The 26,361-nt window shown below is 45.5% G+C and overlaps 1 protein-coding gene across 1 annotated transcript in view; it reads right to left on the reverse strand.

The window, feature by feature from the left end:
* Positions 1-26,361, reverse strand: part of LOC144696473 (putative tetratricopeptide repeat protein 41) — a 74,113-nt gene that overhangs the window by 18,707 nt on the left and 29,045 nt on the right. Inside the window, exons 6-9 of the mRNA XM_078567799.1 lie at positions 22,419-22,658; positions 18,147-18,345; positions 5,934-6,091; positions 3,511-3,650 (exon numbers count right to left, since the gene is read on the reverse strand). Coding sequence (XP_078423925.1) covers positions 3,511-3,650; positions 5,934-6,091; positions 18,147-18,345; positions 22,419-22,658 — 737 coding nt within the window. The remainder of the gene's footprint in view (positions 1-3,510; positions 3,651-5,933; positions 6,092-18,146; positions 18,346-22,418; positions 22,659-26,361) is intronic.

Genomic DNA, 26,361 nt, shown 5'->3' on the forward strand with positions numbered 1-26,361 from the left:
CAACCCCGAAAACCTTATTTACCACCACCAGACTAATTATTTCAATACTTTGCAATCCTCCAGCCGCCCATTAACTTCAGCTGATCTTATATTCTGCTGCCCACGTCCTATCCTACACCAAGTTCCACTCCTCATCACACACATTTTTGTTTATCTACATTGGCTCCTATTCCAGCAATGCCTCAGATTTAAAATTTTTAGCCTTGTACTTAGAAATTCTTCCATAGACTTGCCCCTCTGTAACCTCCTGAATCCCAACAAACTTTCCCACCTCCATCCCCCGCACTTTTCATTCCTCTGGCTCTCGCATCTTATGTATTTGACTCCCTTCACCAAACTACGTTTCACTCTGGAATTCCCTCCCTAGACCCCTCTGCCTCTCTACAACCTCCTTCTTTGTCAGGCCTATCCTTGAAACCCACCTCTTTGGGGTGGGGGAGCGGGGGTTGCTGGCGGGTAGAGGGGATTTTATGGCCTCTCTCGTGGTGTGTTTCAAGGTGGGGAGGGCATTTAGTTAGGCAGAATGGTGGCTTGCGAGCACTCTGCAGCCTTCCCGCCTCCCCAGCAGATTGGATGTTAGCAAATGTAACACCGCTATTCAAGAATGGAGAGAGAGAGAAAATAGGAAACTAGAGGCCAGTTAGTTTGACATCAGTCATTGGGAAAGTGCTGTAATCTATTATTAAGGAAGTCTTAACAATAGATTTAGAAAAGATTAGAATAAGTTAACATGGTTTTACAAAAATGAAGTCCTGTTTGACAAATTTATTCGAGTTTTACGAGGAGGTAACTAGTAGGGTAGATGTAGTATACTTGGATTTCCAAAAGGCATTCAATAAGGTGCCACACAAAAGGTTAATACACAAGATAAGGGCTCATGGAGTTGGGGGGTGATGTATCATCATGGATAGAGGATTGTTTAATGGACAGGAAGCAAAGAGTAGGGATAAATGGGCCATTTTCAAGTTGGCAGGCTGTGACTAGTGGAGTGTTGCAAGGATCAACGTTGAGGTCTCAGCTATTTACAATCTATATTAATGACTTTAATGTATGTATCTAAGTTTGCTGATGATGCAAAGCTAGGTGGGAGTCAATGCGAGGAGGACACAAGGAGGCTGCAAAGAGATACAGGCAGATTAATTGAATGGGCAACAAGATGACAATGGAGTATAATGTGGGGAAGTATGGTCGTAAGAATAGAAAAGCAGAATATTTTTTAAATGGCGTGAAACTTGTAAATGTTGATGTTCAGAGAGACTTGGGTGTACTACACAAGGAACACAAAAAGTTAGCACAAAAGTACAGCAAGCAAATGACATGCTGGCCTTTATTCTTGTACTCCAATCCACTTGCAATAAAGAAGTCATGCTACAATTGTACAAGGCTTTAGTGAGACCACACTTGGAATACTTTGCAAAATATTTTTTTATTCATTCACAGGAGATGGATGTCACTGGCAAGTCCCACATTTGTCACCCATCTCTAATTCACTTGAGAGCAGTTAAGAGTTAACCACATTGCTGTGGATCTGGAGTCACATGGAGGTATGCTCGGCATATTTCCTTCCCTGAAGGACATCAGTGAACCAGATGGGTTTTTACAACAATCAATGATACAGGGACTAGTTTTCAATTCCTCTTTAGCTCTGTTTCTTTCTCCACAGATGCTGCCAAACCTGCTGAGTTTTACAAGCATTTTCTGTTTTTATTTCAGATTACCATCATCCACAGTATTTTGCTTTTATTTTAGTTTCAATTCCAGATATTTTTAATTAGTTAAATTTAAATTCCACCAACTGTAGTGGTGGGGTTTGAACCCATGTCCCAATGCATAAACCTAGACCCCTGGATTGCTAGCCCAGTGACATTATCACTACACCATCATCTCCCCGTATTTAAGGATGAATATATTTGCATTGGAAGCAGTACACAAAGGTTCACTAGATTGGTCCCTGGGATGAGAAGGTTGCCCTACGATGAGAGACTGAGTAAATTGAAACATAGAAATATTCTCTGGAGTTTAGAAATCTGAGAGGAGATCTCTTTGAAACATTCAAGGTTATGAAGGGACTTGACAGGTTGGATACTGAGAGGTTGTTTCCCCTGGCTGCGAAATCTAGAACAAGGGGACACTATTTCAGGATAAGGGACCAATCATTTAGGACTGCAATGAGGAGAGATTTCTTCAAAGGGTTGTGAATCTATGGAATTCTCTACCTCAGAGTGTTCTGGATGCACCGCCACTGAATATATTTAAGGCTGAGATGGACAGATTTTTGGTGTCTGAGGGAATTGAGGGATATGGAAATTGGGAAGAAAAATGTAGTTGAAGCCCAAGATCAGCTATGATCATATTGAATGGTGGAGCAGGCTCGATGGACCATATGATCTTCCCCTGCTCCTACTTCCTATGTTCTTATGGCATGGTCACAACTGGCCGTATGGCCTCCTTTTGTGCTGTAACCATTCTATGATTTATGACCCCTAGTTTTGGATTCCCCACAAACAGGAACAGTGGGCAGAATTTTTTGGCTGACGTGAGAGTGGTGGAGCCCGCACGTCAGTGCTTAAAATGTCTCGCGCTGACATCGCACGAGCGTCCTGACGTCAGCACGCGGCATCGCGATATTTAGGTCGGCGGGCGCTATGCAGTGGGACGCACGCCCGCCATTAATTAAAGGCCTCGTTAAGGCCCTTGACTTGCCAATCGTCGACGATTTTGAGGGGCCCATGCGAACTTCGGCTGGGCGCACGGGCCCAATGGGCAGGCGGGTAGGTGATTTTTTTACAAACCTCATCCAGTGGCGGGATGAGGCTTGATAGCGGTTTTAAAAACGTTTAATAAAGTTTTTGTTTATTTCATTAACATGTCCCATCTCGTGTGACATTTTCACATGAGGGGGACGTGTTAATGAATTTTTTATTGTTCTATTTTTTATATTTGCCAGCCTTTCAGCGATTGCCCTGAAGCAGCATTTTGCCTCATGCGCATGCACGAAAGAGCGCACTCTCACAGTTGGGGAGTCACCACCCCCCCCACACCCCGCCCCCCACCCCCCCGCCCGCACAGGAAGCGCACAGTGCTTCCCGTCAGGCAGCACGCTGGGCGGGCCTTAATTGGCCCACCCACTTAAAATGGCGGCGGGGCCCGTTTCGGCGGCGGGGGTCGGCTGTCCTCCCGCTGCCGAGTTGGTCGGGCCCACCCGCCCAACAAGGGAAAAATTCTGCCCAGTTTTTCTACATCTTGAGTTTAAAACACATTTGCAGTTAATTAGAAGTAGAGTGCTTTGTGATTTCAATTTTCATGAATGCATTTTTCAGGAGTGTGAATGTTTGTTCCTGTTTTTATGTAGCTTATAGTAACCTTAACAAAGTTTGTAATTTTATCCCATTTATGCATATAAATTCTGAGGCCAATAATCGTTATAAAAAATTATCACTGAGATAACTTATAACTCTGCATATTGCACATGTATTTGAATACAATCTTTCTAAATATTGTTAACTTTACCTCTGGTAACAAAGCTTGGGCAATTAGAAGCAATTCATCTGCTGCTGTGGTCTTGTCAAGTTCTTTCAGAAACTCTGCAGTAAACCATATCAAAGTAGCTTTTCTGCAGCTGTCATAGCTCAACGTTTCACTGTCACCATCTGTAATGGCAAACATTAGTCTTTAGAGGTCCAGTGAGAGTTTTTCCATTGATAGGGATGGGTGCCTGCTATGAGTGAATGAACTGCTTGTAATGTGTTTAAATCAAAAAAGGAAGAGCTTACATTTATATGGCACCTTTCACAACCTCAGGACATCCTAAAGTGCTTTACAGCCAATGAAGTGCTCTTTGAAGTGTAGTCGCCGTTGTAATGTGGGATGCAGGAGAAAATTCCCCAATACAAGCTAAATGCTTTGCTGTGGAATCCCAGTGGGAATAGGAAACTCTAGGGAAGGGGGGCTCAAGGAGTCCTTATGGGATCCAGAGTAGTGCTACTGTTCCTCCTGGCTTAAAAGGAAACTAAAAGAAAATGTTTGTTTAAAACTCATCATGCTGGGGCTCTTTTGGCCTTCGATGCTGTTCTTGGGATCAGAGACCAAGCTGTATATTTAAAAAGCAGACCTGCTGGCTTGGGGTGGGTATCCTTCTCTCCTGCTTCATTTTAACTGCCCTCCCCCACCCTACCTGTCTGATTTCCTTCAGAGGGGGGATGGTAAAAATGATCTCAGAAAATGCCAACAGAATAAGGGGTGACAGATATGCAGGTAAAAAGGTAAGCAGGAAAAACTGGCAAAGTGGATCAGGTACCATTAATCCAAAGGTCAGGTAGAAGAAAAGGCACCAAAGTTAAAAGCCGTATCATCAGCATGGCGTTCTGATGGAGGGGTGGAACTGGAACCAATCCCAGTCTCCAACCTCTTCTTCCTCCCATCTCCAGAAAAACTGGCCCACCTATCACACATTGCCAACAACACCTACTAGAGAAAAAGTAGGAGCTATAGCTAAAGTTGTTAAAGTCAATATTAAGGCCAGAAGTCTACAAAGTACCCACTAGAAAGGTCCAAAAATAGTCTTGAATTTATTTGCAGTACTTTAAAAAAAAACAGGAACCTACTACAAAAACAAATATTTTGAGCAGTTAATTACTTTGTTAAAATGATTAGGAAACCAAGATGATGGGTGAAACCACCTTGCAAGATATTCCCATGGATGAAGAAATGACAAGAGATGAGGTAAATCAGGGAGTGGTCATTAGGTGAAGCCAAGCTAGATTATGTTTTCAGAGAAGAAAGACTCTGAATGACAAGGGCCCCAATATTTATAGCGAGATGGGGAGCATGCCGGGATGGCTGAGAAATGGGCTAGGCATTAGGCAAGGCCGGGGACTGGAGATGCTGCTGAACAACGGCAAGACCTCATTAACATTTTTGGTTCCATTTTCTGCCCAGCACCTGGCTAAACTAACAGCCTGGCAGAGTTGCAGGCTGTGATGAGTCTTGATTTTAACATAAGTGAGAACAAGAGCACATAAGATGGTGTATTTGAAGCTTAGAAGGAATAAAGCGCTTTGTGTAGCACTGAGAAAAGCAGGTTATCAGTCTTGGCTCACTGGTAGCACTCCTGCCTGAGTAAAAAGATCATGAGTTCAAACACCACACACAGATTTGAGCTCATAATCTAGGCGTACAGTTTGTGCAGTACTGAGGGAGGGCTGCACTGTTGGAGATGCTGCCTTTTGAATGAGACACCAAGTAAAGGCTTCATCTACCCTATCAGGTGAGCATAAAAAAAGTCCTACAGCATTACCTGGGGAACAGCAGAAGAGTTCTCCCAGTATCCTGACCGATATTGTCCTTCAAACACTTCATTAAAACAAATTATCTGGTCACGTATCTCACTGCTGCTTGTGGAACCTTTGACTACCACTTCAATAATACTTAATTGGCTGTAAAGCGCTTTGGGACAGTCTAAGGTTTTGAAAGGCATTGTATAATCTTTAGGAGGAATGAGAGGAAATAAGAGATAATAACAAGAGTAAATGAGGAAAGTTCAGTGGAGTTCCCATGAGGGAGAAAGGCAAAAAAAGTTGTGATGGAAATAAGAGAGATTGGAGGCTTAAGGTGCTTCTGTTTTTGTTTTGGATTTCCAGCATCCGCAGTAGTTTTTTGTTAAGATTTTCTTGTATCTGGTTTAAAGGTGCAAGCAACATGCTAGAAGATTTTTTAATGAATGGTGAGTATACAAAATATTAATTAAAACCAATAAACCACTACTTAAGGAAGCTATATGGAAGGTTAAATAACACAGCCACCTGCTGCTAATTGATACATATCTACCATTCACCAATATAAATGTAAATTAAATAAAGTTTAGTGTTAAAATTTTTCCATTAAGTAATCAGAAATGGCATTTTTTCATGGTAACTGTAAATGTTATTGCCTACTTTCTGATACTTTAGGTGTGACTGGCAACTCATCCACCATGTTGTGATAGGTAACTGCAGGATCGAACCCTGACTCCGATAACAAATCCCAGTAATGTACAAGGTCCAGCTTCGACTGATAAGAATGCTTTGAATTCTGGTAAATTAGATCCATGATTCTAAAGAGAAAGGAAACAAGTAACACCTTTTATTTTTGAAGTATGTCTTAAGTCTTACCTGTGAAAATTAGGTCATTCTGATGGCATTGGCATTAACCTCTCAAAAGAAAATAAACACACTTTAAATATACACCTGGGGTGTTGGGAGTTGAGGAGGGATGGATGAGAAGGGGTCATTTTGACTGCCAGCAGGTTTGAGATAAAAAGCTGCTGGTTTCGTTTAGATTCCCGCCCATTGTGGCAAGAATGAGGACACACCAGTTTTTACTCTTGAGCGTCATTAACATTCCAGATGGGGATTGGGTGGGAAGTTGTGCCAGCCTATGGCACTGAGGCAAGCCTGAGGACCAGGATTCTGGGGAATTCTAGCAGTGAGGAGATGAGATGGAGGGGGGAGGATGCAGAAGAAGTTCAAGGAAGTGAGGCTTAAACTGTGTTCATTGGCTTCCAGTATCCACAATGGTTCAACAGTAAAAATGATAGGGTTGGGGTATTGTGTCTTTGACTGTTTCGGACAAACTTGAAGGATCAGCCAATCTTTTCATGTCTGTGTTTTCATATGGTCGCAGGACATTGTCTGTGCATTGTCTAAGGATCTGTCCAAACAAGTTAAGTAAACATGAAGTTTTCTGTTTAAAGATCACTACTATGCAAATAAAATGAGAAAAAGCGGGCAAAATTTTCTATCTGTCGGGAAGGCGGCCCGACCCAATCTCCAGAGGGTGGGGGGGATTCCTGTGCGGGTGGGGGGATTCCCTAAAAGCGAGAGTGCGCTCTTTCGCACATGCGCACGAAAGAGCGCACATTTCCCTGAGGCTAAGTGCTGCCTCAGGGAGATCACTTGCACTTTTAAAAAGATTAAAAATAGAAATGTCACATGAGATGGGACATGATCATAAATTACAGTAAAACTTTATTAAACTTTTTAGAACCCTGCATGAAACCTCATCCTGCTGGTGGATGAGGTTTCGTGTTTTTTCTAATTGCCTCCGGGGCTCCTGGCCTGCCCACCAATCTTAAGGTTGTACAGGCAGGTCCTTTAGTTGTTTAAATGATCTTGTCAATGGCCTCAATTGGCCATTGACAGGTCGGCGGAGGCGCAGCTGATTTTGCTGTGCCCCCGCCTTCCTGAAAATTTAAATGGACCGGGATGACGTTGGGGGTTCCGTCTGACGTCATCCCGCATCATTTTACGTGTCGGCGAGCGGGCCCCACTCCCTGCTCTCCGACGGCAAAATTCTGCCCAGCAATTTTACTCCAGTCTCCGCTGACAGGAAAACATAGCATAATATTGTCTTTTCATGCATGACGAAGGAACTTGATGATTTCACTCAGACAAGTTGAAACGTTGGGGAAATGTTAAGGTCAATTTAATGAAATATGAGGGGCTCAGTTGAGTTCAGAGTGAAGCAAAATAGGAAATGGTGAAAATACAAAGCTCATCTGCTTGCATCTCAAAAGATAAATAATGGGGCACTGCCTTAGGTATAGACTTCCATCACAACTGTTATGATGAAGGGGTTACATCTGTATTGGTAAGCTGAGCCCTTTCACTTTTCATAGAAGTAACATGTGCTGCTGATAAAGGGGAACCAGTGGATGTACTATACTTTGATTTCCAGAAGGCTTTTGATAAGGTGCCGCATCAAAGGTTATTGCAGAAAATGAAAGCTCATGGTGTAGGGGGTAACATATTGGCATGGATGAAAGATTGGCTGGCTAACAGGAAACAGAGAGTAGGCATAAATGGATCATTTTCTGGTTGGCAAGATGTAATGAGTGGTGTGCCACAAGGGTCAGTGCTGGGTCCTCAAATTTTTACAATTTATATAAATGACTTGGATGAAGGGACCGAAGGTATGGTTGCTAAGATTGCTGATGACGCAAAGATAGATAGGAAAGTAAGTTGTGAAGAGAACATAAGGAGGCTACAAATGGATATAGATATGTTATTTGAGTGGGAAAAGATCTGGTAAATAGAGTATAATGAGAGAAAATGTGAAATTGTTCATTTTTGCAGGAAGAGTAAAAAACAAGCATATTATTTAAATGGTGAGAGATTGCAGACCTCAAAGATGCAGAGGGATCTGGGTATCCTAGTGCTTGAATCGCAAAAGGCTAGTATGCAGGTACAGCAAGTAATTAGGGAAGTTAATAGTATGTTATCATTTATTGTGAGGGGAATTGTATACAAAAGTAGGGAGGTTATGCTTCAGTTGTACAGAGCACTGGTGTGACCATATCTGGAGGTCTGTGTACAGTACTGGTCTCCTTATTTAAGGAAAGATGTAAATGCGTTAGAAGATAGAATGGATGTGGGGAAGATGTTTCCATTAGTAGGAGAGACTGGGACCCGAGGGCACAGCCTCAGAGTAAAGGGAAGACCTTTTAGAACAGAGATGAGGAGAAACTTCTTTAGCTAGAGAGTGGTGAATCTATGGAATTCATTGCCACAGAAGGCTGCGGAGGCCAGGTCATTGAGTGTATTTAAGACCGAGATAGATAGGTTCTTGATTGGTAAGGGGATCAAAGGTTACGGGGAGAAGGTGGGAGAATGGGGTTGAGAAACTTATCAGCCATGATTGAATGGCGGAGCAGACTCGATGGGCCGACTGGCCTAATTTCTGCTCCTATGTCTTATGCTCTTATGGTCTAAGAAGTTCAGAGAAGGTTTACTAGACTAATACCAGGAATGGGCAGGTTGTCTTATACAGGCTAGGCTTGTACCCACTGGAGTTTAAAAGAGTAAGAGATGACTTGATGAAACATAGAAGATCATAAGCGGTCTTGACAGGGTGGATGTGGAGAGGATGCTTCCTCTAGTGGGAGAGTCTAGAACTAGCGATCACTGGTTAAAAATAAGCGGTCGCCCATTTAAGACAGAGATGAGGGGAAATTCTTTCTCTAGAGAGTAGTGAGCCTTTGGATCTCTCTTCCTCAAAAGGCGGTGGAAGCAGAGTTTGAAAATTTTTAAGGCAGAGGTAGATAGATTCTTGATAAGCAAGGGGATTATTGAGGGTAGGCGAGAATGTGGAGTCGAGGTTATAATGAGATCAGGTATGATCTTTTTGAATGGCGGAGCAAGCTCGAGGGGCCGAGTGGCCTACTCCTCCTCCTAATTCATATGTTCCTTTGTTCATATATGCTGATAAACCCGTCAAGTATTTCCAGAACATGTCTTTTTACCAAATTTCCAATGTTTGCAGTTTTCCTTTTTTAATCTCTAAACTTCAGATTGCAATAGTGGGTAAATTAACAAAGAAAGTCATCCTGTCTTGCCAATGGTTAATGGGAGTAAACTGAGCATGGGTGCTCCTTATACATTAACATATGCATTTAAGGGATTATTTTATAAATGCAGCTCCCAAGACAGAGCCCTGTCTAGTGGGAGCACAGAATGGAAAATTGTGGAAATTGGCCCTTACGTATTATTAAATTGTTATTAGCAGTATAGTGAGTCATCACTTTTGATGTACACTCATCAGGCAACGTGGCTTAGTTTCCAGCATACTTTTTAAACTGGTGTGTTAGGCCAAATATCCCAATGCATTGTGTATCAGCCATTACCTATTGAGAAGGATGAACAAAGAGTGAATTTAGTCCTTCTGCACACATGAGAAATTTCTCATTATGCAATAAAAATGGGATACTGGGAGATGTTGTTCAAATTGCAGATTAAAAACTCTGTACAATAAAGTCCCGCAGTTTCCTCTTTCACAAATTTGCTTATACGTGCAAAAGTTTTTGTATATCAGTTTTCCCATTGCTGACCCAAATTCACTTATCCATGGTTTTAAACAGAAAAAATAGAAGCCATCTTTAGAAAATGCCGAAAAAAAGAAAAACCGCCTCAACAAAGTTTTTTAAAAAGGAAGGTGTCCATGACATATATCCTGCAGCCAGCCTCTTCCCCCACACCCAACCCCGTCACCCCGGCAGCAACGACTCCCCGTCGCCCCGGCAGCGACGACTCCCCGTCACCCCGACAGCGACGACTCCCCGTCACCCCGACAGCGACGACTCCCCGTCACCCCGACAGCGACGACTCCCCGTCACCCCGACAGCGACGACTCCCCGTCACCCCGGCAGCGACGACTCCCCGTCACCCCGACAGCGACGACTCCCCGTCACCCCGGCAACGACTCCCCGTCACCCCGGCAGCGACGACTCCCCGTCAGCAACGACTCCCCGTCACCCCGGCAGCAACGACTCCCTGTCACCCCGGCAGCAACGACTCCCCTTCAGCAACGACTCCCCGTCACCCCGGCAGCAACGACTCCCCGTCAGCAACGACTCCCCGTCACCAACGACTCCCCGTCAGCAATGACTCCCCGTCACCCCAGCAGCGACGACTCCCCGTCACCCCGGCAGCGACGACTCCCCGTCACCCCGGCAGCGACGACTCCCCGTCAGCAACGACTCCCCGTCACCCCGGCAGCAACGACTCCCCGTCACCCCGGCAGCAACGACTCCCCGTCAGCAACGACTCCCCGTCAGCAACGACTCCCCGTCATCCCGGCAGCAACGACTCCCCGGCAGCGACGTCTCCCCGTCACCCCGGCAGCGACGACTCCCCGTCACCCCGGCAGCGACGACTCCCCGTCACCCCGGCAGCGACGACTCCCCGTCACCCCGACAGCGACGACTCCCCGTCACCCCGGCAGCGACGTCTCCCCGTCACCCCGGCAGCGACAACTCCCCGTCACCACGACAGCGACAACTCCCCGTTACCCCGGCAGCAATGACTCCCCGTCACCCCGACAGCGACGTCTCCCCGGCAACGACGACTCCCGTCACCCCGACAGCAACGACTCCCCGTCACCCCGACAGCAACGACTCCCCGTAAGCAACGACTCCCCGTCACCCCGGCAGCGACGACTCCCCGTCACCCCGGCGGCGACGACTCCCCGTCACCCCGGCGGCGACGACTCCCCGTCACCCCGGCGGCGACGACTCCCCGTCACCCCGGCGGCGACGACTCCCCGTCACCCCGGCGGCGACGACTCCCCGTCACCCCGGCGGCGACGACTCCCCGTCACCCCGGCGGCGACGACTCCCCGTCACCCCGGCGGCGACGACTCCCCGTCACCCCGGCGGCGACGACTCCCCGTCACCCCGGCGGCGACGACTCCCCGTCACCCCGGCGGCGACGACTCCCCGTCACCCCAACAGCGACGACTCCCCGTCACCCCGACGGCGACGACTCCCCGTCACCCCGGCAGCGACGACTCCCCGTCACCCCGGCAGCGACGACTCCCCGTCACCCCGGCAACGACGACTCCCCGTCACCCCGGCAACGACGACTCCCCGTCACCCCGGCAACGACGACTCCCCGTCACCCCGGCAGCGACGACTCCCCGTCACCCCGGCAGCGACGACTCCCCGTCACCCCGGCAGCGACGACTCCCCGTCACCCCGGCAGCGACGATTCCCCGTCACCCCGGCAGCGACGATTCCCCGTCACCCCGACAGCAACGACTCCCCGTCAGCAACGACTCCCCGTCACCCCGACAGCAACGACTCCCCGGCAGCGACGACTCCCCGTCACCCCGGCAGCGACGACTCCCCGGCAGCAACGACTCCCCGTCACCCCGACAGCGACGACTCCCCGTCACCCCGGCAGCGACGACTCCCCGTCACCCCGGCAGCGACGACTCCCCGTCACCCCGGCAGCGACGACTCCCCGTCACCCCGACAGCAACGACTCTCCGTCAGCAACGACTCCCCGTCACCCCGACAGCAACGACTCCCCGTCAGCAACGACTCCCCGTCACTCCGGCAGCAATGACTCCCCGTCACCCCGGCAGCAATGACTCCCCGTCACCCCAACAGCGACGACTCCCCGTCACCCCGGCAGCAACGACTCCCCGTCACCCCAACAGCGACGACTCCCCGTCACCCCGGCAGCAACGACTCCCCGTCACCCCGACAGCGACAACTCCCCGTCAGCGACGATTCCCCGTCACCCCGACAGCAACAACTCCCCGTCAGCAACGACTCCCCGTCACCCCGACAGCAACGACTCCCCGTCAGCAACGACTCCCCGTCACCCCGGCAGCGACGACTCCCCGTCACCCCGGCAGCGACGACTCCCCGTCACCCCGGCAGCGACGACTCCCCGTCACCCCGGCAGCGACGACTCCCCGGCAGCGACGACTCCCCGTCACCCCGACAGCGACGACTCCCCGTCAGCGACAACTCCCCGTCACCCCGGCAGCGACGACTCCCTGTCACCCCGGCAGCGACGACTCCCCGTCACCCCGACAGCAACGACTCTCCGTCAGCAACGACTCCCCGTCACCCCGACAGCAACGACTCCCCGTCAGCAACGACTCCCCGTCACTCCGGCAGCAACGACTCCCCGTCACCCCGGCAGCAATGACTACCCGTCACCTCGACAGCGACGACTCCCCGGCAGCAACGACTCCCCGTCACCCCGACAGCGACGACTCCCCGTCACCCCGGCAGCGACGACTCCCCGTCACTCCGGCAGCAACGACTCCCCGTCACCCCGGCAGCAACGACTCCCCGTCACCCCGGCAGCGACGACTCCCCAGCAGCAACGACTCCCCGTCACCCCGACAGCGACGACTCCCCGTCAGCGACGACTCCCCGTCACCCCGGCAGCGACGACTCCCCGTCACCCCGGCAGCGACGACTCCCCATCACCCCGGCAGCGACGATTCCCCGTCACCCCGGCAGCGACGATTCCCCGTCACCCCGACAGCAACGACTCCCCGTCAGCAACAACTCCCCGTCACCCCGACAGCAACGACTCCCCGTCAGCAACGACTCCCCGTCACCCCGGCAGCGACGACTCTCCGTCACCCCGGCAACGACGACTCCCCGTCACCCCAACAGCAACGACCCCCCGTCACCCCGGCAACAGCGACTCCCCGTCACCCCGGCAACAACGACTCCCCGTCACCCCGACAACGACGACTCCCCGTCACCCCGGCAGCAACAACTCCCCGTGGCCATGATCGCAGTCCACCTCCACTCTCAAGTACTGTAAGTGTGACAAATTTTACATTTTTCTTCTTTTAGTAAACAATTTCTCCAGTAAATTCCTCTTTAAATTAATTAAAAGATAGTTTTTATTGCCTTTGATCTTTCATACATAAAAATTTTTGGATGGCTGGTACCTATCTGATTCCCATTGTAAAGTATGTTCATCATTCGCGATTTTGCCATTTATAAGGTTTCGTGGGAACATCGCAGGACTTTACTGTATTTCAGAAGTCTATTTTTGTAGTTTTAGTGATGAGCAGTGTTCCCTCTAAAGTTTCGTTGTTGTGCTCAGTGAATCTTTTTATGGTCTTTAAATACCTTTGCATGGTACTTATTGTTAATATGGCAATCATCTTGTTAAAACCAATTGCTAGTTAAACAGGTGATGGGCATTAATTATCCCTGCTGAATAGAATAAAAAAAGGTACAGCTGGATCACTTTGTGTGGAAGCTACTAGCACTGAGGAGTTGTCTTGGAGATAAACCAGCTTTAACCAAGAGACCAGCCTGGATTAATTCTTCCATCACTGCCTCTTATTGTGAGTAACATGGTAGCAGAGAGTGAACTTGAAGCTCTGCTGATTGATTGCTGTATATGAAGTTTTCTGTCTCAGTCCTCTGAGGGAAAAGAAGTGTACTGTTGCTGACAATTCAAGTTACGGAATGGTGGAAGGATGGTGCAAAATCGCAAGCTTTGACTATCCACCAATTTTTTTTCTGACTCTGAACCTTATTAGCAATGGAAGGCTGAAGTTGAAATGTGGACCTGGGTTCCTGCTATACCCCGGAAGAAGGAAGGTATGGCTTTGGCATTATCATTACCAGCCAAAAGTAAGATAAGGAGTAAAGTATTTTCAGAGTGGAAAGTGGATGATTTGGATCATGAAGAGGGATTAAACCATCCGATACAATTTTTGGATAAGCTTTACAAAAAGGATGAATTATTGGAATTGTATGAAGCTTGGACAGTCTTTGATAGGTTTAGCAAATCAGATGATAAGTCCATGGAAGAATATATCACGGATTTTGATAAATTGTACCGGAGATTAGTGATTTGAACGTGAAATTCCAGAATCGGTATTGGCATTTAAGTTACTGGACTCTGCTCACGTTTCCCATGTTGATAGTCTTTTAGTACTAACAGGGGTTCAGTTCCAGGGGAAAGAGTCTCTTGGATCAAATGACTGCTGCCCTAAAAATATTTCTGGGGAAACAGTTGTTCCCTGCTAATTTTTTAGCAAATGCGAACAATTATGCTGTAAAACAAAGGATAGAGGATTCAATAGTAATTGAATTTTGCGGTCGACCAAATATTAGATGAAGATTCCAATACAAGGATGGGGTTAATGATAAGAGGTCTGAAAATGGTCGTAACCCTAGCCAATTTTAGTCGGGACAAAAAGCGTGTCTGGGATGGTGACCGTAGAAGTTTAAACCCAAAAATTGCACAGGAGTGGTTAATCGGTGTTTTTGGTGTGATTCCCAGTACCATTACGCAATGAATTGCCCACAGCGAAGGAATCATGTTTTTGAAGTGACCCACGAGATGGATTCATCTGAAACTGAAAATGATGACGGTGACTGCCATGATGGAATTGTATTGATCAGAGTTTGAATCCGGTGATGAGCATCTTGATGGTAGATTCCTTCAACTGTGCAGTTCTGGACAGTGGTCGCACTTCTATGGTGTGCAGCATGGACTGGCTTGACTGCATCTTGAGCCTCTTGATGAGGCAGACCGGCAGAAGATCAAGGGGTATGAAAGCTCTGCGTTCTTCAAGTTCGGAGATGACAATACATTAACATCCTCCAAACGGGTGGTCCTCCTTGTAAGATAGCAGGGATCAATCTGTTTCAGTACTGATATGGTTTCTAGCAAGATACCGCTACTGAGTCGATCTGCGATGAAGAAGGTTCAGATGACGTTAGAGATGAGGAATGATCGAGCAGTCGTGTTTGGGGAAAAATGTGGATCTGCATTTTACTCGGTCAGGCCTTTACTGCTTGCCACTAAGGAAGCCAGAGATTTCTCATTAAAAAGTTCACCAAGTTTTGTTAACAGCTGAGAATGAGAATTTGGTGGACAAAAAGAAGATCATTTGGAAATTACATAGACAGTTTGCACATCCGGCACCACAGAAACTGAAGACTCTGCTTCGAGATGCGGGAATGATCGATAAAGGATATTATTGAACAAATCACTGCTCAGTGTGAAATTTGTCTTAAATATCGTAAGACACCACCGTGTCCTGTTGTGAGCTTGCCACTAGCCAGGGGGTTTAACGATGCAGTGGCAATGGACCTGAAAGTTTGGGACAAGGTAGGGGTGTTTTTATTTTGCTACACTTCATAGATATGGCAACCAGATTTAGTCTATCCACTGTGATACATAGTAAAGACAAAAGGATCATTGTTGACAAGGTCATGGAGAAATGGGTAGGAACAGGATTAGGAACACCAACGAAGTTCCTCACGGATAATGGTGGGGAGTTTGCCAATGAGGAATTTTGAGATATGTGCGAAAATTTAAACATCATAGTTATGCACAATGCAGCTGAGAGCCTGTTTAGTAATGGTCTTTGTGAAAGAAACCATGCAGGAATAGATGATATGTTACGTAGAATATTAGCTGATCAACCAGGTTGTAAACTGCAAACAGTGCTAGTATGGGCGGTACATGCAAAAGAGCTCTCTGCAAATGGTTGGGGGGTATAGTCTGTACCAGTTGGTGAATGGAAGAAATCTGAAGTTACCTTCAGTGTTGTCAGATGTTCCCCCTACTCTAGAAGGGACTAGCATTAGCTCCACTTTTTCTGCTCATCTGAATGCTTTGCATGCGGGCAGAAAAACTTTCATTGAAGCTGAGGTTTCGAGAAAACTCGGCTGGCCCTACAGCACCGCATAATACCATCAGGAATACAGTTTAGACAAGGAGACATGGTATATTATATAAGGGAAGCCCAGAAAGAGTGGAAAGGACTTGGCAAGGTTGTAGGGAGTGATGGGGAAGTAGTAATTGTGCAACATGGTAATCAAACTGTTAGGGTACATTTTTCACTGTTAATTGGCACTGACTATACCTTTACAGGTTCTGAACAAGACATAGAATGTGAGGAGGCTATACACACACACAGTAGTTATGAGGAACAGATGATGGCAGATACAGGGTTGACTGACTATGAACAAAGAAATACTGAGGTACAGGACAATGCTATTCGTCCAAAGGGCAATTATCCAAAGTAGGAACAAAGGTAACATACATGCCAGTAGGGACCAGTGTGTGGAGGGATGCCACCATCATAGGGAGAGCAGGAAAGGCCACTGGTAAATACAAACATTGGCTAAATGTGCAGGATGAAGGACAGGAGACAAGACTGATCAATTGGCAAACCGAGGTAAAGATGTGGAAACCAAGAAACACAGTATTAGTTCTGACAATGGACCAGAAAGTGGTCGTGACCCTAGAAAAAGGCCATGGACTTGCGAACAGAGTTCTGTTTGCATGGGAGGACAATCATATAGTAGCAGTCCAGAAAGGGAGAGCAATGTGAGTAGAGGCTGTAGTTTAACAAGGAGGACCGGTCGGTCGGTCAAAGATAATGTCACATGTCAACTCATTTTTTGCTTAAAAACAAATGTTGAAGTTGTTTTTAGTTTTTTAATAAAAGAAGAGGGGAATCTGTTAATACAGCAATCATCTTGTTGAAACAAATTGCTAGTTAAACAGGTGATGGGCATTAATCATCCCAATTGAATAGAATAAAAAGGTACAGATGCAACACTTTGTGGAAGCTGCTAGGAAGTTAGTAGCACTCAGGAATTGTCTTGGAAATAAACCAGCTTTAACCAAGAGGCCAGCCTGGATTAATTCTTCCACCACCGCCTCTCATTGTGAGTAACAATTATAATAAGTCCTGCACAGTACCTTACAGACTGCTGCGTGGCCGTGCACCAGGGCAGCTTAGCAGAACCATAGGTAGTTAGTAATTGATTGCAAAGAAAGACATTTTCTCGTGTATCTCATTAAAGGACTAACTTGGTTAATTAATTATCAACTAGCTTGACCTTTGAGGTCAGCTTCAATAAAGCTTGGTTCAATTACAGGAAACACACCATCAAATATTAATAAGCATCTCTCGAATACAAGTGTAACTTTGTGAGGCTCCATTCTGCCTGAGGACTTGAGTTTGCCCCTGTCTCTGCTCGGTTGCTGAAACCCTCATTCATACTTTCATTACCTATAGAATTGACTACTCCAGTGCACTCCTGGCTGGTCTCCCACATTCTAATACTTCTGTAAACTTGAGGTCATCTGTCATCCAAAGCTTTGCTGCCCATAACATTAATTTGCACCAAATCCCATTCCCCTATCGCCCTATGCTCAATGGCCTACACTGGCTCCTGTTCAAGCAACAACTTGATTTTAAAATTCCCATCCTTGTTTTCAAATCACTTCATGGCTTGGCCCCTCCCTATCACTGTAATCTCCTCCAGCACCACAACCTTTTTAAATATCTGTGCTCCTCCAATTCTGGCCTATTCTGCATTCCCAATTATAATTCCTCCTCCATTGATGGCTGTGCCTTTGGTTGCCTAGCCCCCAAGCTCCTGAATACCTTCCCTGCACCTCTCTACCTCGCTTTCCTCCTTTTAAGACACACCTTGAAGCCTAGCTCTCTGACCAAACTTTTGGTCTTCTGACCTTATCTCCTTATGTGGTTCAGTGTCATACTTTGTAAAATGCTCCTGTAAGGACCTGGGGTTTTTTATTATATTAAAGGTGTTATATAAATGAGTTTTTTTGTTCAAAACCTGGAACTACTAAATTTCTCATTGCACCAAAATAAAGTGATGAGGTATATGAGGGAGATAAAAATTACATTGTAAAATGAATCTGTATTATGAAATGTACAGTGAAAGCATTTAATCAAATTTTGTTGCACAGTGTAAAGCTACTTAATGATGAGAGTATAAAATATTTGGACCATAAGTTGCAAGTGCCATAATTGAACAGTAGAACAAATAAGTGAAATTTTTGACTTACAGGGGTTCAGATACAAAAGTACACAAAGCGCTGAGGTTGCCACTCATTTTCAGATGCCAAGGTAGCTCTTGGTAAAGCTTCAGGGTGTAATTCTGCTGTGCAAAGTACCCTGCAAATAGCCGGTGAATATGGGTCTTTTTACAATTAAAGTGATTTTGAAAAGAGTTGAAAGTGGATTCATTAACTGGGGCAATAACACCTGCAATTTAGAACAACAGACATAGAACTAAGCATAGATTTTTAAAGTTACAAGCACACTTTTCCCTCACTGTCAGTAAACAGATTTTGTTTAAACTCTGAACATTATTTATTTTTTCATAGCATGCTGGCAAGGCCAACGTTTGTTACTTATTCCTAATTGCCCTTGAACTGAGTGACTGGCTAGGCCATTTCAGAGGGCAGTTAAGAGACCACTACATTGCTGTGGGTCTGGGGTTACAATGTAGGCCAGACCAGGTAAGGGTAGCAGGTTAGTGAATCAGATGGGTTTTTAAGAACAATCAATGATAGTTTCATGGTCATCATCACTGAGACTAGCTTTTAATTTAAATTTTACCAGATATACCATGGTGGGATTTGAATCTATGTTCCCAAAGCATTAGCCTGAGCCTCTAGATAACTACTCCAGTGACATTACAATTGTGCCACTATCTCCTCCTAAACATAAGTAGCTCTTGGTGTACTATCATTTTCAACTCCAAAAGTAGTAAAATCATCTTCTTGATTAAGCAGTAATATCACAATGACTACAGAACAAGGTTATAATAACTTTGCATCCTGGCAATAAAGTATTGCAATGTTGGTACTGTGTAAACCATGTACTTTATTCCTCCCCTTCCAATTTGTGATACTGGACAACATTTGTGGGATATGACTATTGTGGAGGATCATTTCATGTTACCGGTGATTCAGTGATGGTGCTCTCACTTCTAAGTCAGAAGGTTGTGGGTCTCATTTGTGACACTTTGGCACAAAATCCAGGCTGACATGACCAGTTCAGTACTGAGAGAGTGCTGCATTGTTTGAGGTGCCATCTTTCAGATGAGACATTAAACTGAGGCCCCTTCTCCCCTCTCAGGTGGGCATAAAGGTTCCCTTGGCACTATTTTGAGGAAGGTCAGAACTTCCCATCAGATTGGAAAACAGCAAATGTGACACCTCTAGTCAAGAAAGGAGGGAGACAGAAAGCAGGAAATTACAAGCCAGCTAGCTTTACATCTGTCATAGCAAAAATGCTAGAATCTATTAATAAGGAAGAAGTAGCAGAGCGCTTAGCAAATCTCAATGTAATCAGACAGACTCAATATGGTTTTGCGAAAGGGAGATCATATTTGATTAACTTATTGGAGGCATTTGACGAAGTAACAAGCAATGTAGATAAAGGGGAACCTGTGGATGCACTGCACTTACATTTCCAGAAGGCATTTGACAAGGTGCCACCTCAAAGGCTATGAAGCAAAATCAGCACTCATCGTGTAGGTGGGTAACATTATAGTGTGGATAGAAGATTGGTTAGCTAACGGGAAAGAGAAGGCATAAATGAGTCATTTTTGAGTTTGCAATATGTAATGAGTGGAGTGCCACAGGAATCAAGTTATTTACAATCTATATTAATGACTTGGGTGAAGGGACAGAATGTAGGGTTGCTGATGACGCACAAAAATAGGTTAAAAAGTAAGTTGTGAACAGAACATAAGCAGTCAGCAAAGGAATATAGATAGGTTAAGTGAGTGGGCAAAGATTTGGCAGATGGAGGGCAGAATCATCCCAGATTTACACTAAGTGAGGTACCAAGTGTGAAAAAGACATTTTACCCGCTGGCTACAAGGGCGGGTTTTCGTACTGTATCGTTCCCTTCCCGCCTCATTAATTATGTGGCCACAGGAAACATGCCACCTCGCTGGTAGGCAGCCTGCAATTTGCCTGCCACCGTTACCTTGTCACTTCCTCACGCCAGGTGATGTGGTGCTGCCTGCAAAGCCTGGCGCCAATGACCGCAAGTGCTGTCCAGAGCAAGGTAGGCAAACAAACCTTGAAGTCCCAAGCAAAGTGCAGCTCGTCGGGTGCATGTCGCTTATGTACAGTTGTGAAACACGTCAGCATGTGCCCAGATGATCCAACGTGGCAGGATGATTCTGGCAAGCAGGGCTTATAATGAAATAGCAAAGTATTGAAATTAGGTTCCTGACCTGCGACGGCAGAAATGCAGCCCACCCATTGATGGGTAGAGCGGGCAATCGCAAATTGGTTTCACAACACCGTAAAACTGAGTTTTGGCCTTCTCGACACATTGTCCGCTCATGCCTGCCATGATGCCCCCCACCCATGGGACCAGACAATGTCTGGAATATAATGAGGGAAAATGTGAACTTGTCCACTTTGGCCTGGTGCATAGAAATGCAGTTTTTATTTAAATGGAGATAAATTGCAGAACTCTTAAGTGTAGAGTGATCTGGGTGTCCTGGTACATGGATCAGAAAAATTTAGTATGCAAATACAGCGAGTGATTAGGAAGGCAAATGGAATGTTGTCACTTATTGCAAGGGGACTGGAATAATAAAATAGGATGTTTTGCATGAACAGGGTGTTGGTGAGATAACATCTGGAGTACTGTGTACAGTTTTGGACTCCTTATTTATGAAAGGATATAAATACTTTTAGAAGCAGTTCAGAGAAGGTTCACTCAACTGATACCTTGGGTTATTTTATGAAGAAAAGTTGGACAGGCTGGGCCAGTATCTGTTGGAGTTTAGAAAAATAAGAGGTAATCTTATTGAAACATGAGATCCTGACAGGACTTGACAGGGTGGATGCTGAAAGGATATTTCATCTTGTGGGAAACATTTTAAAAGTAAGAGGTCTCATATTTAAGATGGAGATGAGGAGAATTTGTTTTTTTTTGTGGTATAGACCTTTGGAGCATTCCACCCCAGAGACCGGAGGCGGCGGGGTCAATGCATATGTTTACGACATAGATCAACAGACAGACAGATTCTTGACTAACAAGGAGTCAAAGATTATCAGGGGTAGATGGGAATGTAGAGTTGAGGCCACAATTAGAACTTACTGAATGACAGAGCAGGCTTAAGGGGCCAAATGGCTTACTGCTGCTCCTAATTTGTATGTTCCTGTTCTTCTTTAAGAAGTGTCATGGGTCCTCTTACATCCATCTGATCAGGTAATCAAGGACTGTCTTTTCCAAAAGGCATACGTACAAACTTAAGGCATATAAATGACATACATCATATCCGAGGCTGTATCCTGTATGTACTCAGGCATAATGCAAATGCATTCCAAAAACCTTGGGCAGAATTTTGCCCTCGGATGGCATGTGGGCCCCACCAGCTCGGCGGTGGGCGGACAGCCGACCCCCGCCACTGAAACGGGGCCCACTGCCATTTTGAGTGGGCGGGCCAATTAAGGCCCGCCCAGCGGGCTGCCCGACAGGAAGCGCTTCCTGTGCGGGGGGGGGTGGAGGGATTCCCCATCTGTCAAAGTGCGCTCTTTCGCGCATGCGCATGAAAGAGAGCACTGCTCCCTGAAGCAAAGTCCTGTCTCAGGGAGATTCGTGAGAGATAAGTAAAGTCTAAAAATAGATAAATATTAAGATTATTAACATGTCCCCCTCATGTGACAATGTCACACGAAATGGGACATGTTAATAATAAACACATAAAATTTATTGAATGTTTAAAAAATGGACATGAAACTTCATCTCGCCAGTGGATGAAGTTTCATGAATAATCTGCAGCCCGCTGGGGCTCCTGGCCTGCCCGCCAGCCTTAAGCTTGGACGGGCAGGTCTTTGATTATCTTAATTAGCCTGTCAATGACCTCAATTGGCCATTGACAGGTCGGCGGGCGGACAGCTGATTTTGCTGTCCGCCCACCTTCCTAAAAATTTAAAGGGACTGGGGGATTCCTCCCGACGTCATCCGGCATCATTTTCCCCTCAGCGAGTGGGCCCCGCCCCCAAATTGCCGAGGGGAAAATCCTGGCCCTTGTTTAGTTGGGTTCTTACTCATGGAGCAGTGTGAGCCTTTTTATTGTAACAGGAATAGAAATTTCTCGCAGCATTCTCTAAGTGCAGTTTGTACTACTGTTGCCACAGATACATTTAATTTCATGGTAATTGGTTACCGCTTAAGTACAAGGACAATGAATAATACTGTTTTTTGTGAATATGCCAATAGTTCACATGAAAATAATGCAAATAAAACATGGCTTAAAAATTGAACTGTTCCTTTCCAATTTTAATACAAGACTATCTTACCGAGAAGGAGGTATTCTACAGCATCCCGTATAGATTGATGGGTGAAATTTAACAATCCATCCGGTCTTTTTTGTATCCATTCCATGGAGGCAGTACGGAAGTCAGCCCAGTCAAAGCTACTGACCTCGTTGGTCCCTTTATAGCCCAGGTATTTAAGAAGCTGATGGATGTCTTCCTCATTTAATCCACAACGAGATACACCAAGCAGACAAAGGAAATCAACTACCCAGCCCTTCATTCCTGCAATGTGGTACAAAAAGAATTGCAAAAAGGAACACAAAAAACTTTAATTTGGGAAAAGAGTTTCCACAGATCTTAAAATTCAAATAGTTACAGGAAGTGCATTTGATTTTTCATTCCTTTAATTCTTAATACAAATTAGAACCAGGGGACATAGATTCAAGATAAGTGGCAGAAGGTGTAGGGGGGGGACATGAGGAAGAACTTTTTTACGCAGAGGGTAGTGGGCGTCTGGAATTCGCTGCCCAAGTTGGTGGTAGAGGCAGAAACTTTAAACTCTTTTAAAAAGTACCTGGATCTGCACCTAAAGTGCTGTAAACTGCAGGGCTATAGGCTGGGTGCAGGAAGATGGGATTAGAAAGGGCAGCTGGGTGTCCTCAGGCTGGCAAGGACAAGATGGGCAGAATGGCCTCCTTCTGTGCTGTAACTTTTCTATGGCTCTAAGTTCCTTTTAGAGGAATGGGTAAATTTTGTGAAGCCTTATGCATCAGTTGTTCTGCAACATAGGAACAGAACTAGCCATTCAGCTCCTCGAACCTATTCTACAATTTAATTAGATCATGGCTGCTCTGCATCTTAACTCCATTAACAGCCTTGGCTCCATAACCCTTAATGCCCCTGCCTAACAAGAATCTATTGATCTCAGCTTTCAAATTGGGAAAAACCCAGAGAACATTCCATATTCCCACAACCCTTTGTTTGAAGAGCTTTCAGACATCACCCTTGAATAGCCAATCTCTAATTTTAACGTTATGCTCCTTTTATTCCAGACTTCCCTACCAGAGGAAATTGTTTTTTCTCTACTTACCCTACCAACACCTCAATTAGGCCACACCTTCATCTTTTTTATTCAAGGGAATACACCTACTCTAGGCTTTCATAATTTAACCCTTTAGCCTTATACTGGTGAATCTGTGCAGCACCCCCTCCAAGATCAAAATATCCTTACTTAGAACTGAATGCAGTGCTCCAGATGGGATCTAACAAGAGTTCTTTTACTGATATCCAGTTTACTGATATCTGCAATTGTCCGCTATGTTTTGGTTGCATGTGAAGCCTCCTGGACTGTGCAAGACCTTGCAAAATTTACTGTTATATTTTATCTGCCAATTTAGCTCCATAGGTATTAGCATGCTTGAGGCTGATTGGATTTGTGTGGAAGGAGCAATCTTACTGATGGTATTTTTAAAAATTCTTGCAACTGCATATCGTTTTTTCTACATATAATTTATAGCACAGAAACAGGACATTTGACCCAACTGGTCCATGCTGGTGAATATGCTCCCCTTGAGCCTCCTCCCTCCCTACTTTACCTCACCCTAATAACATATATTTTGATTCCTTGCTTTGTCCAATGCTTATCTAGCTTCCCTTGAAATGCTACTATCCAGTAGCATTCACACAATGTAACAAATCACATGGTTCATTCTTCAGTAAATTTAATTTCAAATAATGTTGTATGAAAACACAAATAGGAAGAAGAAATTGATCTCAGTCAGGGTCCTCAGGCCCAGTGACTCCAACTGGACAACGGAGATGCACGGAAAATCAGATGGAGATCAGGATACGGCTTGACTGTGATGGTATTCATAGTTAAATAACATGAATACACTCACCCCCTAGGCTGTCGTCCAAAGAAGAGCATGTGAGCAAGGTACTAGAAGGCAGCTAAGTTCTGATGATAGATAATCAACTTAAAACGTCAACTCTGGTTTTTCCCTGCACAGATGTTGCTAGACCTGCTAAGTGCCTCCACCATTTTCTGTTCTTATTTCGGGTTTCCAGCATTTGTGGTATTTTGTTTGATGTAATATCGTCATTTGTTCCCCTGCCTCCTGCACCTTGTGAATGTACAGACAAATTTTGTACACTGTCTGTGATTTTCTGTCCAAGACTGGAAAAATCATAGGCAGTGCACCCATAACTTGTCAGTATGTGTGGCTGAGTGTACTTTGAAAATTGGCATGGGCTTATAAGAATATGATTATTTTCAAAGAAATTTGTCATTTGATAATATAGGTCAAAGAGTAAAACAATGCCAATGACCATCTCCAACAAGAGAATCTAACCATTGCCCCTTGACATTCAATGGCATTACCATCGCTGAATCCCCCACTATCAACATCCTGGGGGTTACTGTTGACCAGAAACATAACTGGACTAGCCAGTAACTCACCACCTGACTCCCCAAAGCCTGTCCATCATCTACATGGCGCAAGTCAGGAGTGTGATGGAATATTCCCCACTTGCCTGGATGAGTGCAGCTCCAACAACAATCGAAGCTTGACACCATCCAGGACAAAGGAGCCTCACTTGATTGGCAACCGATCCATAAACATTCACTCCCTCCACCACCGAGGCACAGTGGCAGCAGTGTGTACCATCTACAAGATGCACTGCAGGAACTCACCAAGCCTCCTTCGACAGCATCTTCCAAACTCATTACCACTACCATCTAGGACAAAGGCAACAGACAGATGGGAACACCACCACTTGGGAGTTCCCCTCCAAGTCACTCACCATCCTGACTTGGAAATATATCACCATTCCTTTACTGTCACTGGGTCAAAATCTGGAACTCATCCCTGACAGCATGGTGGGTGTACCTACACCCCATGGACTAGTGGTTCAAGAGGGAAGCTCACCACCACTTTCTGAAGGGTAATTAGGGATGGGCAATAAATGGTGGCCTAGCCAGCAATGCTCACATCTTATGAACGAATAAAAAAAAATGCTGGTCTTCTATGTGGACCACAGACAACCTGCCATTAATGAAAAAGAGAGAAATGATCCAGGCTATTGCCAGCATTGGGTCACTAGAACATGCACATTGTGTTTCAGGCCTGTTCACCGAAATGTTGCACAAAAATTGGCACAGATGAGGTTAAATGTGCAAAACTGTACTCTGAACGCACAAGTCAGAGAATCAGAGCTGGATGGACACACCACACACCCAGGCATACTGGTAACAGCCAGTGTCCTGTCCTTACTTGAAACAGGAATTTTACCATTTTACATTTGCAAATAAGGAGTCTAAGGTTCGATTAAGGCCTCCACTGCAATACTGGTTTGCTATGAGGTCCCTGGAGGCCGTTCACAAAGCGATCCAGGAAATATCAAATTAATGTCTTTAATTAGTATGCCCTGGGCCCACATAAAGATTCCAGGATGGTGCTGGTCCATCTGAGACCCTCTCCAACCAGTCTCTGTTTGCTGGTTGGCTCAGCGTGGGAGCCAGCGAACTACTAGCCTTCCCAGAATCAGGGCATTCATTTGACATCTATTACTCTGGTGGCATATAAATGAGTCCTGGGCCTCAAGTGATGGGTTTCATGCCAGGAAGCATGAGCATATCATCCTATCACCCACTCATTCTCTACCTGTTGCAAAAATTGTTTTCATCTGTCCTGGTTGACACTCCTCAGAAGAATGCATTTGTGTCTTCAAAGTAACATCATTACAACAAATTATCTAGACATTATCACATTGCTGTTTGCCTCCCATTATGGGAACTTTGTGTGCAAATTGATTGTCGCATTTACTACGTTACAACAGTGACTACAAAAAAAGTGCTTCATTGGCTGTAAAGCATTTTGAGAATCCCTGAGGTCATGAAAGGTGCTATATAAATGCAAGTTCTCATTTCTTTCAGACTTTTTAAAATTTATTTGTTTTGAGGATGTGGGCAATACTGTGAGCAACC

Source organism: Cetorhinus maximus, chromosome 22 (assembly GCF_964194155.1).
Source record: "Cetorhinus maximus chromosome 22, sCetMax3.hap1.1, whole genome shotgun sequence".
Classification (NCBI taxonomy): domain Eukaryota; kingdom Metazoa; phylum Chordata; class Chondrichthyes; order Lamniformes; family Cetorhinidae; genus Cetorhinus; species Cetorhinus maximus.